General features: G+C 38.1%; 1 protein-coding gene across 1 annotated transcript; it reads left to right on the top strand.

Annotated features, from left to right (window-relative positions):
• Nucleotides 1–5,677: 5,677 nt before the first annotated feature.
• LOC143611464 (transcription factor MYB51-like) lies at nucleotides 5,678–7,127 on the top strand. The gene is made up of 3 exons (XM_077085655.1): nucleotides 5,678–5,841; nucleotides 5,972–6,101; nucleotides 6,452–7,127. The coding sequence occupies exons 1-3, from the start codon at nucleotides 5,709–5,711 to the stop codon at nucleotides 6,894–6,896; spliced, it is 708 nt and encodes a 235-aa protein (XP_076941770.1). The 5' UTR covers nucleotides 5,678–5,708; the 3' UTR covers nucleotides 6,897–7,127.
• Nucleotides 7,128–13,627: the final 6,500 nt, after the last annotated feature.

The raw sequence follows: 13,627 nt of genomic DNA, 5'->3' as shown, positions 1-13,627 counted from the left end.
ATGCGTCACCTCAGTCCAAATTTAGTAGGCTACTTTGAGAATATTTGAGGATTTTTAGCTATTTTATGTTGTCTCTCTCCTAAAAAAGCTATTATCCTCATCTCCCTCTCCCGTATGCATGCCATATACCCTCGTCATAGTTGTATAAATTATTGACGATTGCACCAAGAATTCTACTTTTGCCACCTTGAATAAGACCTCAAATAAGTGGATGTAATTTTAATCTGCAGTCAGTCAAGGAGGGTGTGCAATAATGTATCTTGCCTTCATGACCTTCCGTACTTTACGTGTTATTTAATTATTATGCTAGTGGAAAATTCTGGATGTAAAATTTTTATATATTAACAAATTTTCTTTTATCATAAAAAAAGTAATAAAAAAACATCTCAAGCTATTAAATTGGTTTTATAAATTGTATCTTACAATAACAATGTATAAATGGAAACCAATTTTTTAGCCGCTATAGATATTGTTTTTTTTCTTTTAACACCGAATTTCTTTTAATAGTTATTGTATATGAAACTTAAACCTAAGACATTTTATTTTAAACTCAGGTTTTTAAATGTTTTTGTTTTTGTCATTGAACCACTGCCCTTTTGGTACAATAAATATTGGGTTTATGATGTTCACTACGAGTTTTAGTATATATATTATATTATATTATAAAATACTAAGAGCATTCTCATCATATCCTTTAAAATTATGTGAGGAGAGTTTGCAAATTATAGGGTGATGTTGTGAATGGCTATGAGTGTAAATTATAGGATGAAGAGAGAAAAGATAGTGATTTTTTATAAATTTGGGAAAATTTGTTTGCCCCTGTCTATTTTTTAATATTTGTTGAATTGGTTGTGAGTAACGAAGAGAGAAAACCGTAATGATAAAACTATAAAAAATTATTATTAATTGAACAGAAGGGAGAAATGTAGTGTTTTTTAGTATAATTATATAAATGAGGATGAGGTATTGGTTGGGAATGCTCTTTAATTGTTTCAGGAAATTAGCCTTGATGATTGTATGTTGTTCGAAACAGACGTCGTATAGTCTCCCGAAGTTGATTTCTTCGTCTCTTTGTTTGTAAGGGAACTGGTTCAGCCCAATTTCGTTTGTTTTTAAAGGTATTCAACACATGCTCATATTTAAATTAAGGATTTCGTCTCTTCATGATACACTTTTAGCCTAGACCATGACTTGATCGGCAAACCAACTGCTTTTATTGGAACATCGGTTGTGGTTGAAACACAAAGTAAGCTTTTTAACCAAACCTACCACCATGTACCAATGTGCTTTAGATTTTCAACAGATCTAGGACTCTCATCAACTTTATTACATTAATACTTCTGGACGCGAGCCCAGAATTCGTTGTTTTTCGACTATTGCTAAGTGTTCGTGACAACATATATGTGAGTAAATGCACGGTCCCGAACTTCTTTTTGATAACGCTCTGTGTATTTATTTCGAATTTTTTAGAAGATGCCTTTACATTTGGTTTCCCTTTCTCTTTATTCAGATGAATAGTCGGGATGGGTACGACGTTCCCTGCAATTGAGTAAATGGAGGTGATGAATACAGTGCATATGGCTTAAAGTCAGGATTAAATGGTGGAAACTAAACTTGTTGAAGATTTTGAGCATTTCAGTAGTTCTACAACATGTACAGTAGAAACTCTATAAAATAATACACTTGGGACTACCAAAATTTATTAATTAAAAGAGTTATTAATTAATCGATAAATTAATTATTATTAATTTATATATTAACTAAATTACGAACTGCTTTCGTCATTGTGTACTTCGATCAACAGATAACATGACTTTTGAGAACTCAGATGAAGGTGGTGAAAGCACTCAAGAACTCCAGAATTTGATCAAAGAGTTGGGTTATCCCAATGCAATGGATGTCGAAGATGTTCTGATTCACCTAGAAGAAAATGTAGTTGCACAGTTGTTGACTGATAAAGAAATTATTGAAAGCGTTATTGGAATTAATAAAGATGATATCGATGAAGAAGATGATGAAAGTGCTACAATGGAGCCCCCTTCACGAAACGAAGCTATTAAAGTGGCAATCACATTAAGCAATTTCTTGTTGAGTTATGAGAAAACAACACCATAAATTCTTACCATGATAAGGAAAATTAGAGACGAGATTCAAGGGGAAATTGATTTGAACAAATAACAAAAGACAATTGAGTCATTTTTCAAGAAACCTTCATAAATCATTCATGTAATATGCTATATATAAGGAATTATTAATTTATATTTTATATGGGGTCTAAAGAAATTATCAAAAATGTATTATCTTATAATTTTAGCGAATTATTAATTTAGCACCCTATTCCCGAGTCGGGACCGGCAAAAAATATTATTTTAGAGAGTTTATTAAATAATCGAGTATTAATTTATCAAGTTTCTACCGTAGTTTGTGGTGTTGAAATTGAACAAAATAAAGCAAGAGTACAAGACCCCTGTTTAGATTAAGGAATTGCCTCGGGTTTTGAGTCAGGATGGGCGTTAGAGTTCGGACATCATGTAGTTATTGTTGAAATGAAGTGTTATCAACCATTTTTTTTTAAGTTTTTGTTTCTTAGAGAAGAAATGCATCTTCACTTGTGAATTATGAAAGTGTACGCATGTTATTTTAATAGATATTTATAATTTAAAACAACCTATTTAATTTAACTTTTTTTAAAGAGAGTTGTTGTTAAGGGTTTTTCATTTAAAAAAAACATGCTGTTATATTCAAACACCGTCCTTTCGGTGTGTTAACAACTTTATATGGCTCATATAAGGACTATACAAATCGTATATCCTTAATGTGACTAATTAATGTACGGAGAGGCGTGATGACAGCTTTTTCAGTTTATACATGCTGTATAACCCGTATACGAGCCGTATAGGCTTCAAACACCTGACATTATCCGACACAAAATGACAAAATTTTGCATCTATACGGCTTATATAGCCTCTATACAAGCTGTATAGGCGCGGATGGTATACAAATAATCTATGTAGTGTTGGAATAACCTATGCAAAAAAATCAACTTTGTTCTTTTTATTTAAATAATATAGTCGTTAAAGGTAATGACCCCATACAACATTCGTATCTTGTCTTATTTCCCGGAACGCACCTTCGAATTTTAGCCCACATTAAAAGCAATTTGTGACCAACTCGTTTTCTTTGATTCACGCCATCGGGACGAATGAGCAAACTTGAGAGAAGCAAGAATGTCAACCTCTTTCCAATATACAACATGAATTCTGGCAATGCAATATAGTTGGACTCTCATGAAGATTCCAACGAATCTTTACACATAGGCAAATCTTTGCTTGTTAGTTAAGAGGATATCAAGTTACAAATTCTATTTTGGTAGGACATGTATTAGCGGATGCTGCCAAAAGGAGTAGCGATGTCATTCGCAAAAGGGAAAAGACTCATAGAATGACAGATACGAATAAAGTTTTTTCAAATTTTTTGTTAATCCATGAACAAGATCTATACATCTTGAGTGTGGATGCTCTAACATAACTTGGTGAATAGTATCTCAAATAATGAGATTTTTACACCTATTTTTTAACGCACATGCTTTAATTTCACCGTTATATTATTTATTATCTAATTAGGATAATTGAGAAGTTTGGTGGCACAAAAAAGTTTGTCAAGACTTTTTGTGTATAAGATATATTTATGGAATAAAGACATGATCTAATTCTTTTGTAGTGTGGCTTGTGTAGATTGCTATAAGTAATTTGGTTGTTACCATGGCAACCAGAGTTTCGTCCATAATGGTGGATATTTTTTTGGTTTTGCACTGTATGTAACACATGGATTTGTGTTCAAACATGGTTTACTAGTCAGTGTATGCCTGGATTAACTTCCATGTGTACTTATACGTGTCTCTACAACCATTTTTCTTTCTGTAATTGCACACGCCTCTACCTACATATTCGATTGTCCTTCCACCGCAAACGTAACCGACACCCATCGAATCTGCGCCGACTTACCGTTGTAACGCTTGACTTTTACCAATGGTCGAGTTTTAACGCTGGGTTTTTACCAGTTGTTCCCACGCTATGCGACTGGTTAAAAAACTAGTATAGGCTAAAAAGCAATTTCGGTGCCGCAATGATCATCATTGGGCCAAGTGGCGGAATATTATTGGGTTGCGTTAATTTTTATATTTTTTTCTGTTTTAGTTCCGATATTGTAACAAACGTAATGGAAACCGACTGAATTTGCATCAACTCAACTCGTCTACACCCGAAACCGACAATGTTCGGGTTTTACCGACTCGCCGCCTCAACTCCGGGTACCAACAACGCTCAGGTGTTACCAACGCCCGGGTTTTGTCGACCTACTTTTAATTCTAGTATAGTAACTAATGTAACTGAAACCGACCGATTTCGAATCGACTCACCACCTTAACACTGGGGTTTTACCAATACCCAATAATTACCGACTCATCGCGCAACGCCCGTGACAGAAAACACTCATATTTTACCAACGCCCAAGATTTACCGACTCATCGCGCAACGCCCATGACCAACGCTGCTCGGATTTTACCAACGCTCGAGTTTTACCGACCCTTTTATTTAAGTGTCAGTATGATAATGAAATCGACCGAATTGCGTCACCTCACTGCCGCAATGCCCGGGATCGAAAACGATCAGGTTTTACCAACGCCAAGGTTTTTAGCGAAATAATAAACGCAATTTTTAAAAACTTTAATATGTTAATCTTTTAAGACGTTAATTTTACGAATTTATTTTTTGAGTTTTAACAACGTTGTCTATACCGTAATGAAAGTAACCGATACTGTCCGAATTTGCATCCACTCGCCATCATAAGGCTCAGTTTTTACCCGTTGTGGTTTTACCAACACTAGGGTGTTTTACCAGGAACCCGCTCGAATTTGTGTCGCCTCACCACCTAGGACCACAACGCTCTAGTTTTACCAACATCCAGGTTCGCCATGGCAACGTCCGAGACTGACAACACTCATGTTTTACCAACACCCTGATTTTACTAACAGTTTGTTTAGTTCCGGTACCGTAACGACGTAACCAAAACCAGCCAAATTCGTGTCAACTTACCGCCCCAACGGCAGGACCGAAAACGCTCGTGTTTAAATCTTTGTCGTTATCGTTACGGACCTTTTAGTATGTTAACTTTATATTATCATAAGTTATACGAGTATTGTTACTATTTTCTGTGTTAACATATTATTTTTTTAATTTAGTGTCAGTTTCCTTACGAACTTAACTATTGCTATCCCGGATCCACATTAGTGCACTGCCACAAGAAGACGGGTAGTTAAGCAGATTCCACCTGCCCTGGCGCAGCGCGCTGAGTAAAACACTATTTATATTTATAGATAAATAATTACGTAGATGGCACTATGGTATTATTCATATATTACTATATCAAATTTAACAGATTACATATATTGATCCGAATAGTTTCAAAGCGTAACATGGATAATCCTTCAATGATGGGCGTTGCTTGACTACAAATGAATTCAATATCTATATACCCTGAAAGCACATAATCTGAGCTTGTCCAACGAAATTTCTACAAGTTTGAACAAAGGACACGCCACCAAATTTGACCATCAAAAGTTATGCACTATAAATGTTGGTATCTCACTCTGTTGCGTCACTTAACTCATTGCAAATAGTATGCTCCATATATAAATATTCTTAAAAGCCATGAGGACTTCAAAAGGGGAGATGAAAGGAAGCCTGAAGAAAGGTGCATGGAGCCTTGAAGAAGATCGAAAGTTGATTAACTATATCAGTAGATATGGCATCTGGAATTGGTCTCACATGCCCAAATACGCCGGTAAACATTAAGGAACTACTTTTTGATGATTAATTTGTCTTATCACATATACAATTTGTTCAACCTAAAGCGGAGATAGCGAGTATCAACCTTAAGGCGGTTATTTTATTAACGTTTCCTTCGTTTGTAGGCCTATTAAGAAGCGGGAAGAGTTGTCGGCTCCGATGGGTGAACTATTTGAAGCCTGACCTAAAGAAAGGATGCTTTACCGAAGAAGAAGAACGAAGCATACTCCATTTTCATTCAATTCTTGGGAATAGGTATAATACCGGTGTATATAGTTCAGATTAGTTATGGTTTAGGATAGTACTTTTGAACTCTTTTTTTTCATATAGAAAGATTTGTACTTCTAGGCGGTTTGCTACCACTACAAACGAACCCATGCGAGTTTTGGCAATTCTTTTTGGAGTTCATTGGTGTGTGGCAATGAACTCCATATATGGAGATTTTAACCTAGCCACTTAGAATTTTTCATCAAACTATCTCTATGAAGTTCGTTTGTTACCTAAGCGAAAATGGTGGCCAATTTGTATTTGTGTTTGTTTTTTCTATTCATTGTTGACTGTGTTACCATAAATATGTGTTTATGCATGTGATATATTTTTCACAGATGGTCTGCAATTGCGAGGAAACTTCCCGGAAGAAGTGACAACGAAATCAAAAATTACTGGCACACTACTCTAAAGAAAAGTGTAGAAAACAAGCCAGTGATCAAAGTGTCTAAGAAAAAGAACACGAACATGTCACCATGTTCTGAATCTCAAAATGTTTATAAAAAGGAGGACATAAATCATGCAAACGACATGACCGACTTCATCCTGTACGAAGATGATAACTCTATATTCAACTTAAGTCCTCCTCTCCAAGGACACCAAGCGGAATTTACAGATGATATCGGTTCCCCGGGAACGGTTGAAGATCTTCAATGCTTTTGGAGAGAACTCTACCCATTGGAAGACCTGGAGTTCAATAACATTAATCAGGAATTGTTTCTTGACAACATTTTCCAAGAATATTCATATGATGATACGTCGATTTCATCGTGCAGCTTCTAAGGCGATGAATGCAACATCACACCAACAAAACATTTGACTTAAATGTTAAAACCTTTAGATCTTAGAACGTGTGGGTTAAATCTTTTGTTTACCCATTAGATAATAAGAAAATAATGCTAGCGCATGTACGACTGATCATGTTGTATTTACTTTGAGGTTACGTTTGTGTAACACTTAGATATCTACGAAGTTTGAGCATCAATGTATGCAACATGATATTGGTTAAACTGTTTCACCTGGAACTTTAAAAATATATAACAGTATCGACTGTTTTAGAACTCAAGTATATAATAGAATATGTAATGAAGTTTCCAAACATTCAAGTACTATTTTGATATTTTTTAACGATGTTTAGAACTACCCTCAATTAGGAATGAGCCTTCCTTCCTGACACGGGATGTCGGCCGTCCATACTGATTTTAACGCTCCAGGACTGACTCACACAGAAAGAACACAATCAAAGAGGAAACTTGATAGTAACCGATTCGAGATGGTTAATCTCCCTAGCCTTTTGTAGTAGGCAAACACTCCCAAGAATTAGATGAGAAAGATAGAGACACTCTTTTGGAGCACTATTTTTAATATTTCATTCATGCCAAAAACAAATACAAACTATAAGGGTCATGCTATGCATACACCAGCCCCCTGGTGTGGGAATAAGGCTATACGGCTCGTATAGGGCCTATACGAGTCGTATAGCCCTAACTTATTGGCCTTTGTACGAACGTATCAGTGTGGCAGCTTTTTGCAGTCTATACGAGCCGTATAGACCCTATACGAGCTCGATAGATTTTCCAGATCGTATAGCCTACGTAACTCGTCTGACCTATACGACCCGTATAGGGTCTATACGACTCGTATATACAGCATGCCAGCATGTACTTTGACCAGAGATTTTTAATTACTTTTCTAGTCTATATGACTCGTATAGGTGGTATACGACCCGTATAGACAATGTATAAGATTTATTTTCTCAAACCATGTAAGATTTGTGTGTTGCTTTGTAAGATAATACCAACATCTAGACCAACAAATGAAACTAAAAATTCGTTACCCCGAAACGCTCATGTCGTACGTAGGTTGTTATGTATGTTTTTATTTTGTAACCAACTGGGGTGTTATTTTTAATATTTTGTAATTTTAAGATTGAAAAAAAAACTATACGAGTCAAATAGACCCTATACGAGTCATATAACCCTATACGAGCCGTATAGGGGCTATACGATACAAAAGAATAAAACCTGACACTTTTGCTTGAAAATGACTTGACTATGCACCTATACGAGCCGTATAGAGCATATACGACTCGTATAGGCTACCCTGGTGTGTGAATAACCAACATGGTGTATGTATAACCCAAGCCTAACTATAAATAGCCATACAAACCACTTACCCACTACTTGCTAATATGACTTTAAATAAACTAACCACTATAAATATTAAACTACCCACTACTAACTCAAAGACCAACTACTAATTAACTTAAATAAAGTAATAAACAAATACTAACAATTATATTAAAACATGCAGCTGCACGTATCAAAACCCCTTAAGTCAAGTTTCGAACCTGAGACATCAATGATCCTAAGCCTTAACCATCAACCGTTGATGATATATTTGCTCACATTCCGGGCGAAGGTCATAATTCGCAGGAACATTCTATAGACTTAATAAGAGGAGGTAGAGTGAAAGATTCGCCATGTGTGAAATCCCATTGTATTCGAGGAGTCAAGGATTTGTTGGGAATTCCGGATCGAAGAAAAGGGAGATCAAAATATGGCGCAGAAAAACTAAAATCGAGATGAATGGAAGATGCCTCTGTCACTCTTTTTTCTCCAATTTTCAGTACGAAGTTACTGGCTCTAAGAAGGCAATTGCGCCTTAGCCCATGGACTGATACGGAGACTACTCTACAGGGGAAATCTCTTACTCGACTAGAGCGGATCCCGAGACTTCACCCGTTCCTTTAAACTGTTGGGCACTACATTCTATAACGAGAATCACAAGGCCGGTCAACAAGGAACAACCTGGCAGAGTGTCCTGAGATAACAAGGCAAAAGTGAGAACGCCCAGTGACGAGAGTGGCGACATACGAGGATCTAACCTTGACCAACGAGAGCGTAGCTGCTCGACCTCAAACATAGGGATTCTCGGACCGGAACAAGGGGATCCGCTCGACCGAAGGGAATGATGTGTAGTGCCATAGGGAGAACCTAGCGTAGCAGAGCCAGTCGCGACCAAAAGTAGATAGCTCTACGCCTCTGCCGAACGAACGAAGAGCTGCCTAAGTACGGTTAAAGAAAGTGAAAATGATAGGTAAACAAAAGATAGAACAAATGCGACAGAAAGCGTCAGAGCTTCGAAAGCCTGAAATTGAGTGTCCTTGAAATGAGTCTGGCGTATCCTTCCCAATCCAAGAAGACAAGGCGGTAACAGAACTACGGCAACTCCGGAACGCATCATGCGGTTTGTTTCAAGGCATGGGTTATGGTCTAGGAGAACTCATGTGACTATTGGCGTTGGGGAAGCCATGCGTTAGGTAAACCAACCGCACGTTGAAAGCGAAGGAGTGAAAGCTACTCGACTGTAATGTAAGGGGAGGACCTACAACGAGTTGCGGTTGCTTCGCAAGCCTATATTAAGGTCTAGCGTTATCATCTTTGTGGCGCTTTCCGTAGTGGTTGTTGCTAGTAGTTAGGACCACTACGAGTTGTCGTTACCATAGTAGGTTGTTAGGACCACACCACTCGTCGTTATAGCACCAGTCCTTTTTGTTCGGCGTTAGGGGGCCCCACGAGTCGTCGCTAGCGTCATCGGTTGTTTTGAACACAGATCGGTCACACTACTGGTTGTTTGGAACGCTAAGGCCGAAAGGTAGGCGGTCGGGAACACTAAAGGCGCTAGCCCTAGCAAGAAAACTTCGTTAGCGCAATGGCTTTCGATCCTTTTCCCTATGCCTTTAGTCTACTTTGAATGATCATTTATTTAACTCTTCGAAGGTGGGCGAAGTACTTCAAGGGATTAGATGGAAGGAACCTCTGCCAAGAATGGAATGCAGGGATTTGGGGCACCTCCTTATTTAGCTTTCAAGCGGGAGAGGACTTCTATAGAGTCATTTATGTTAACCCCTGCTTTGTGGTACTATCTCAGTCTAAGGCTTTGGGAGCCTGCATTTGTGGGAGCTGAGGCCACATTCACTACCATCGCAGTCTGGGTCCAACTGGGAGGTCTTCCCATTTTTCTTCTATTACATGACCAAGGGGAATCTTCGTGTGGACAAAGAGAGAGAAGAGAGGGCTATAGGTCAACCTTATGGTTATGGATAGCGTAGCGTAAGGATGGGATAGGAAATATAAATGCTCAATGAAGCGCTCAAGAGACCCTACATCCTTATTGAGCAGGGCTAGTCAGCGCCTTCCCTTAATGAAAGACGTGGTAACCGTCTTTACTTTAAAGATGAGGGGAACGTCTCTTTCAAAGCTTTAGTGCGGTTTCAGCGGGTTGTCGTTTCAAGTATGTTGTTTTGGTGGTATGACCTCACCTGACACATTAGCGGATTCACCTCCAGCATCAGTTCCAATCCAAGTGTGCCTTATGCCTCGACAACACCAGAATGACAAAACAAAGCCATTTCTGGAATCTAGTGTTAGCCAACGATCACTGGGACGCAGTGCATCAGCCAAACCCTTTTTACGTGAGGTTCCTTTCTTCAAGGCCGATTTGGGGGGTCTTTTTCGATAGTTCACATCGACAAGTGTGTATTCAATCCGCTTCACTCACGTTACAAGCGATTCCTGAATTACAGCCATCCTTGACAACCGTTTGAGAGTTCTAGCATGACGACGGCCTTAAGGAAAGGCGGTAGGTGGCCATGGTAAGCAGCTTGTCCAATTGTGCATGCCTTATAAAAGTTCCATTCGTTGTGACCCGGCACGACGTTAGAGCGAGCTCGCCCCGAAGTACACAAAATACCGGCTGGTACAAAGCAGGTCAGGAAGCTTGACATGACAGAAGTTCGAGTTGAACCAGACTAGCAGATAGTGGGGCGATTGGGAGTGAGGGCAGTGGAAGGGCTTGTAAGGCAGCTGTAAGGGAATGAAAGTGCGTAGTCCCTCGAATCTTCCTCGGTCCACAACTATAGAAGGATCTTGATTTGGCTGTACCCCCACCAGAAAGACGTGTTTTCCATTTTTGAAATAAGGCAAGTAAGCCTCTTTGTCCCTCCCGGTTCGGCAGCAGAAGCATTCTCAGCTCCCGAAGAAGATGAAGCTACCGAGATAGGAATTAGGAGCGGCCGAGAAAGCTCTTGAGAAAGCCAACAATTCTATCCGGATCTTGATTCCAAATATCTTAGATCGAACATCACAAGCCTTATCACCAGAATTCACAACTCACTCCCGACTGAGAAGAGGCGCCTCCGTCCAACCTCGAGAGTCTTGAATGCTCCTTCCATCCAAGCATGATAGTACATTTTATGGTCAGAACTCACCGGGATGGTGAATTAGACTCAGCCTATGCTGGCCTTATACATCCGTAAATATTCTTAAATAATAGGGCCACGGCCGTGGCGTTGAAAGTCGTTACCCCGAAACGCTCATGTCGTACGTAGGTTGTTATGTATATTTTTATTTTGTAACCAACTCGGGTGTTATTTTTAATATTTTGTAATTTTAAAATGGAAAAAAAAACTATACGAGTCAAATAGACCCTATACGAGTCATATAACCCTATACGAGCCGTATAGGGGCTATACGATACAAAAGAATAAAACCTGACACTTTTGCTTGAAAATGACATGACTATGGACCTATACGAGCCGTATAGAGCATATACGACTCGTATAGGCTACCCTGGTGTGTGAATAACCAACATGGTGTATGTATAACCCAAGCCTAACTATAAATAGCCATACAAACCACTTACCCACTACTTGCTAATATGACTTTAAATAAACTAACCACTATAAATATTAAACTACCCACTACTAACTCAAAGACCAACTACTAATTAACTTAAATAAAGTAATAAACAAATACTAATAATTATATTAAAACATGCACATGCACGTATCAAAACCCCTTAATTCAAGTTTCGAACCTGAGACATCAATGATCCTAAGCCTTAACCATCAACCGTTGCACTACTATTTCGATATAACTAACTACTTTTTGCCCAAAGAAAGACAATTTTGACTCTCTAGAGGAAATAAAGTGTGATTTAGTTGTTTGACAAAGTTCGGTGAGTGACATGATGAATTTGATGGTTGTTTGGATCGTGTGTTATGACCATCTGAAAAGTTACCTTTGGTGGGAGCAGGTAGAAAGACGAAGCTAACTTTGTCAAGAGAAGGTAATAGCATAATCGAACAGTTACTTAATTAATTTAATAATGTATAAAAACAGGAATTACGTACAAGATTAAAAATCTGAAGTAACTAAGTGAAGGCCTCATAATTTAAAGTGAGTCCGAGAGGGGTTATCTAAGAAAATATGGCTTAGCCCGTTAGATGGTAATTATTGTTTAATAGCTTTTTTTTAACAAGCTTGGGTTACCCTATAAATATGTCATTACCATGTACGGTTTGATTAAAAGACCTATTATAATTGGATTTTGAGTTGTTTTCTTAATTTTAATAAAGTGAGATTTCTAATTAATGTTGTGTGATTGTCTATTTGTTTCTTGTTCTTGATATCGATTCAACCTTTGAGTTGGTATGAGAGATACGTTAAAGAACCGAACAATAAACTCAATCGTGTTTGTGATTGTAACTGCTAATCAAGGTTGTCGAACACCATCTTCTATATATCGAACAAGATCCGTTTTTTCAAGGTTACTTCGTTGTCAAATCACAGTGACGTTTTCAACTTGTCGACCAAGCAAGAGGATCAACACGTTATTTGATCGAGGCCGAGTCGTAAAACGGATCCAACCACATCGTTAATGTGCTCACGAAGAAGGAAAACGATAAGAAATAATGTTCAGCCACCGAAGGGTGTAAAGAATCCGGGTCGTCATCAACTTATTGCCCTATGCTTTCATCCAGGAACTATAACGAGTGGTTGGTCTCTATGTTTGAAGACCGTACTTCGTATACACATAGTATGGGAAGTAACCAAATCGAGTTCGACCGAACAAAAGGAGAAGGATCTCGCAATGGGATTGTTGTATCAATTGGCGCCCGAGTTCGTGGTGAAAGTATCGGGCATTGAACGGACGGCGACACAGATTTTTTTTTGTACGTAGAGCCTAAACGTATAGTTCGTGGGTGAAAACATGCGTTTAAACTTTAAACTTGACCAAACACGAGTGTCGAGAAGTGACATATGACTGTAGACATATGCAAGGCCGGCCATGGCATATGGCAGAGTAGTCGACGGCTATAGGCCCGACTACCCCCTAGGCCCGAAATTTTTTATTTGTTAAATTATATGTATTTTTATGAAAAACTATATGTATACTTAATGTTTTAACTCAATTACATAACAACTAACTTGGTCTAGTGACAAAGAGGTATGACTCCCAACCAAAAGGTTGTTGGTTCTAGTCTCATAGAGAAATGTTTTATCCTATTTTTATACATTAGTTTTTTAAACAACCCAAATCATAATCAAGGAAGCCAATTTAAAAATTAAATTGTTTAAACCCAACAAAACACTATGTTTACTTTAGGCCCAAAATATTTTTCGTCTTCGGCCCAATTTTTTTTTTCAATTCTCGGAGCCGGTATCGGA

This window comes from Bidens hawaiensis, unplaced genomic scaffold (assembly GCF_021521415.1).
Source record: "Bidens hawaiensis isolate Kalapana, Puna unplaced genomic scaffold, B.hawaiensis_p1.1 tig00031152_1, whole genome shotgun sequence".
NCBI lineage: Eukaryota > Viridiplantae > Streptophyta > Magnoliopsida > Asterales > Asteraceae > Bidens > Bidens hawaiensis.
Note: the sequence above shows the minus strand (reverse complement) of the source record. Positions and strands in the feature narration are given on the sequence as shown.

Excerpts from the sequence above, each read along its gene's own strand:
- LOC143611464 (XM_077085655.1), top strand. The coding sequence starts at position 5,709 with ATGAGGACTTCAAAAGGGGAGATGAAAGGAAGCCTGAAGAAAGGTGCA. Across the intron at positions 5,842-5,971 it reads TCACATGCCCAAATACGCCG|GCCTATTAAGAAGCGGGAAG; the intron begins GTAAACATTAAG and ends CTTCGTTTGTAG. Across the intron at positions 6,102-6,451 it reads CATTCAATTCTTGGGAATAG|ATGGTCTGCAATTGCGAGGA; the intron begins GTATAATACCGG and ends TATTTTTCACAG.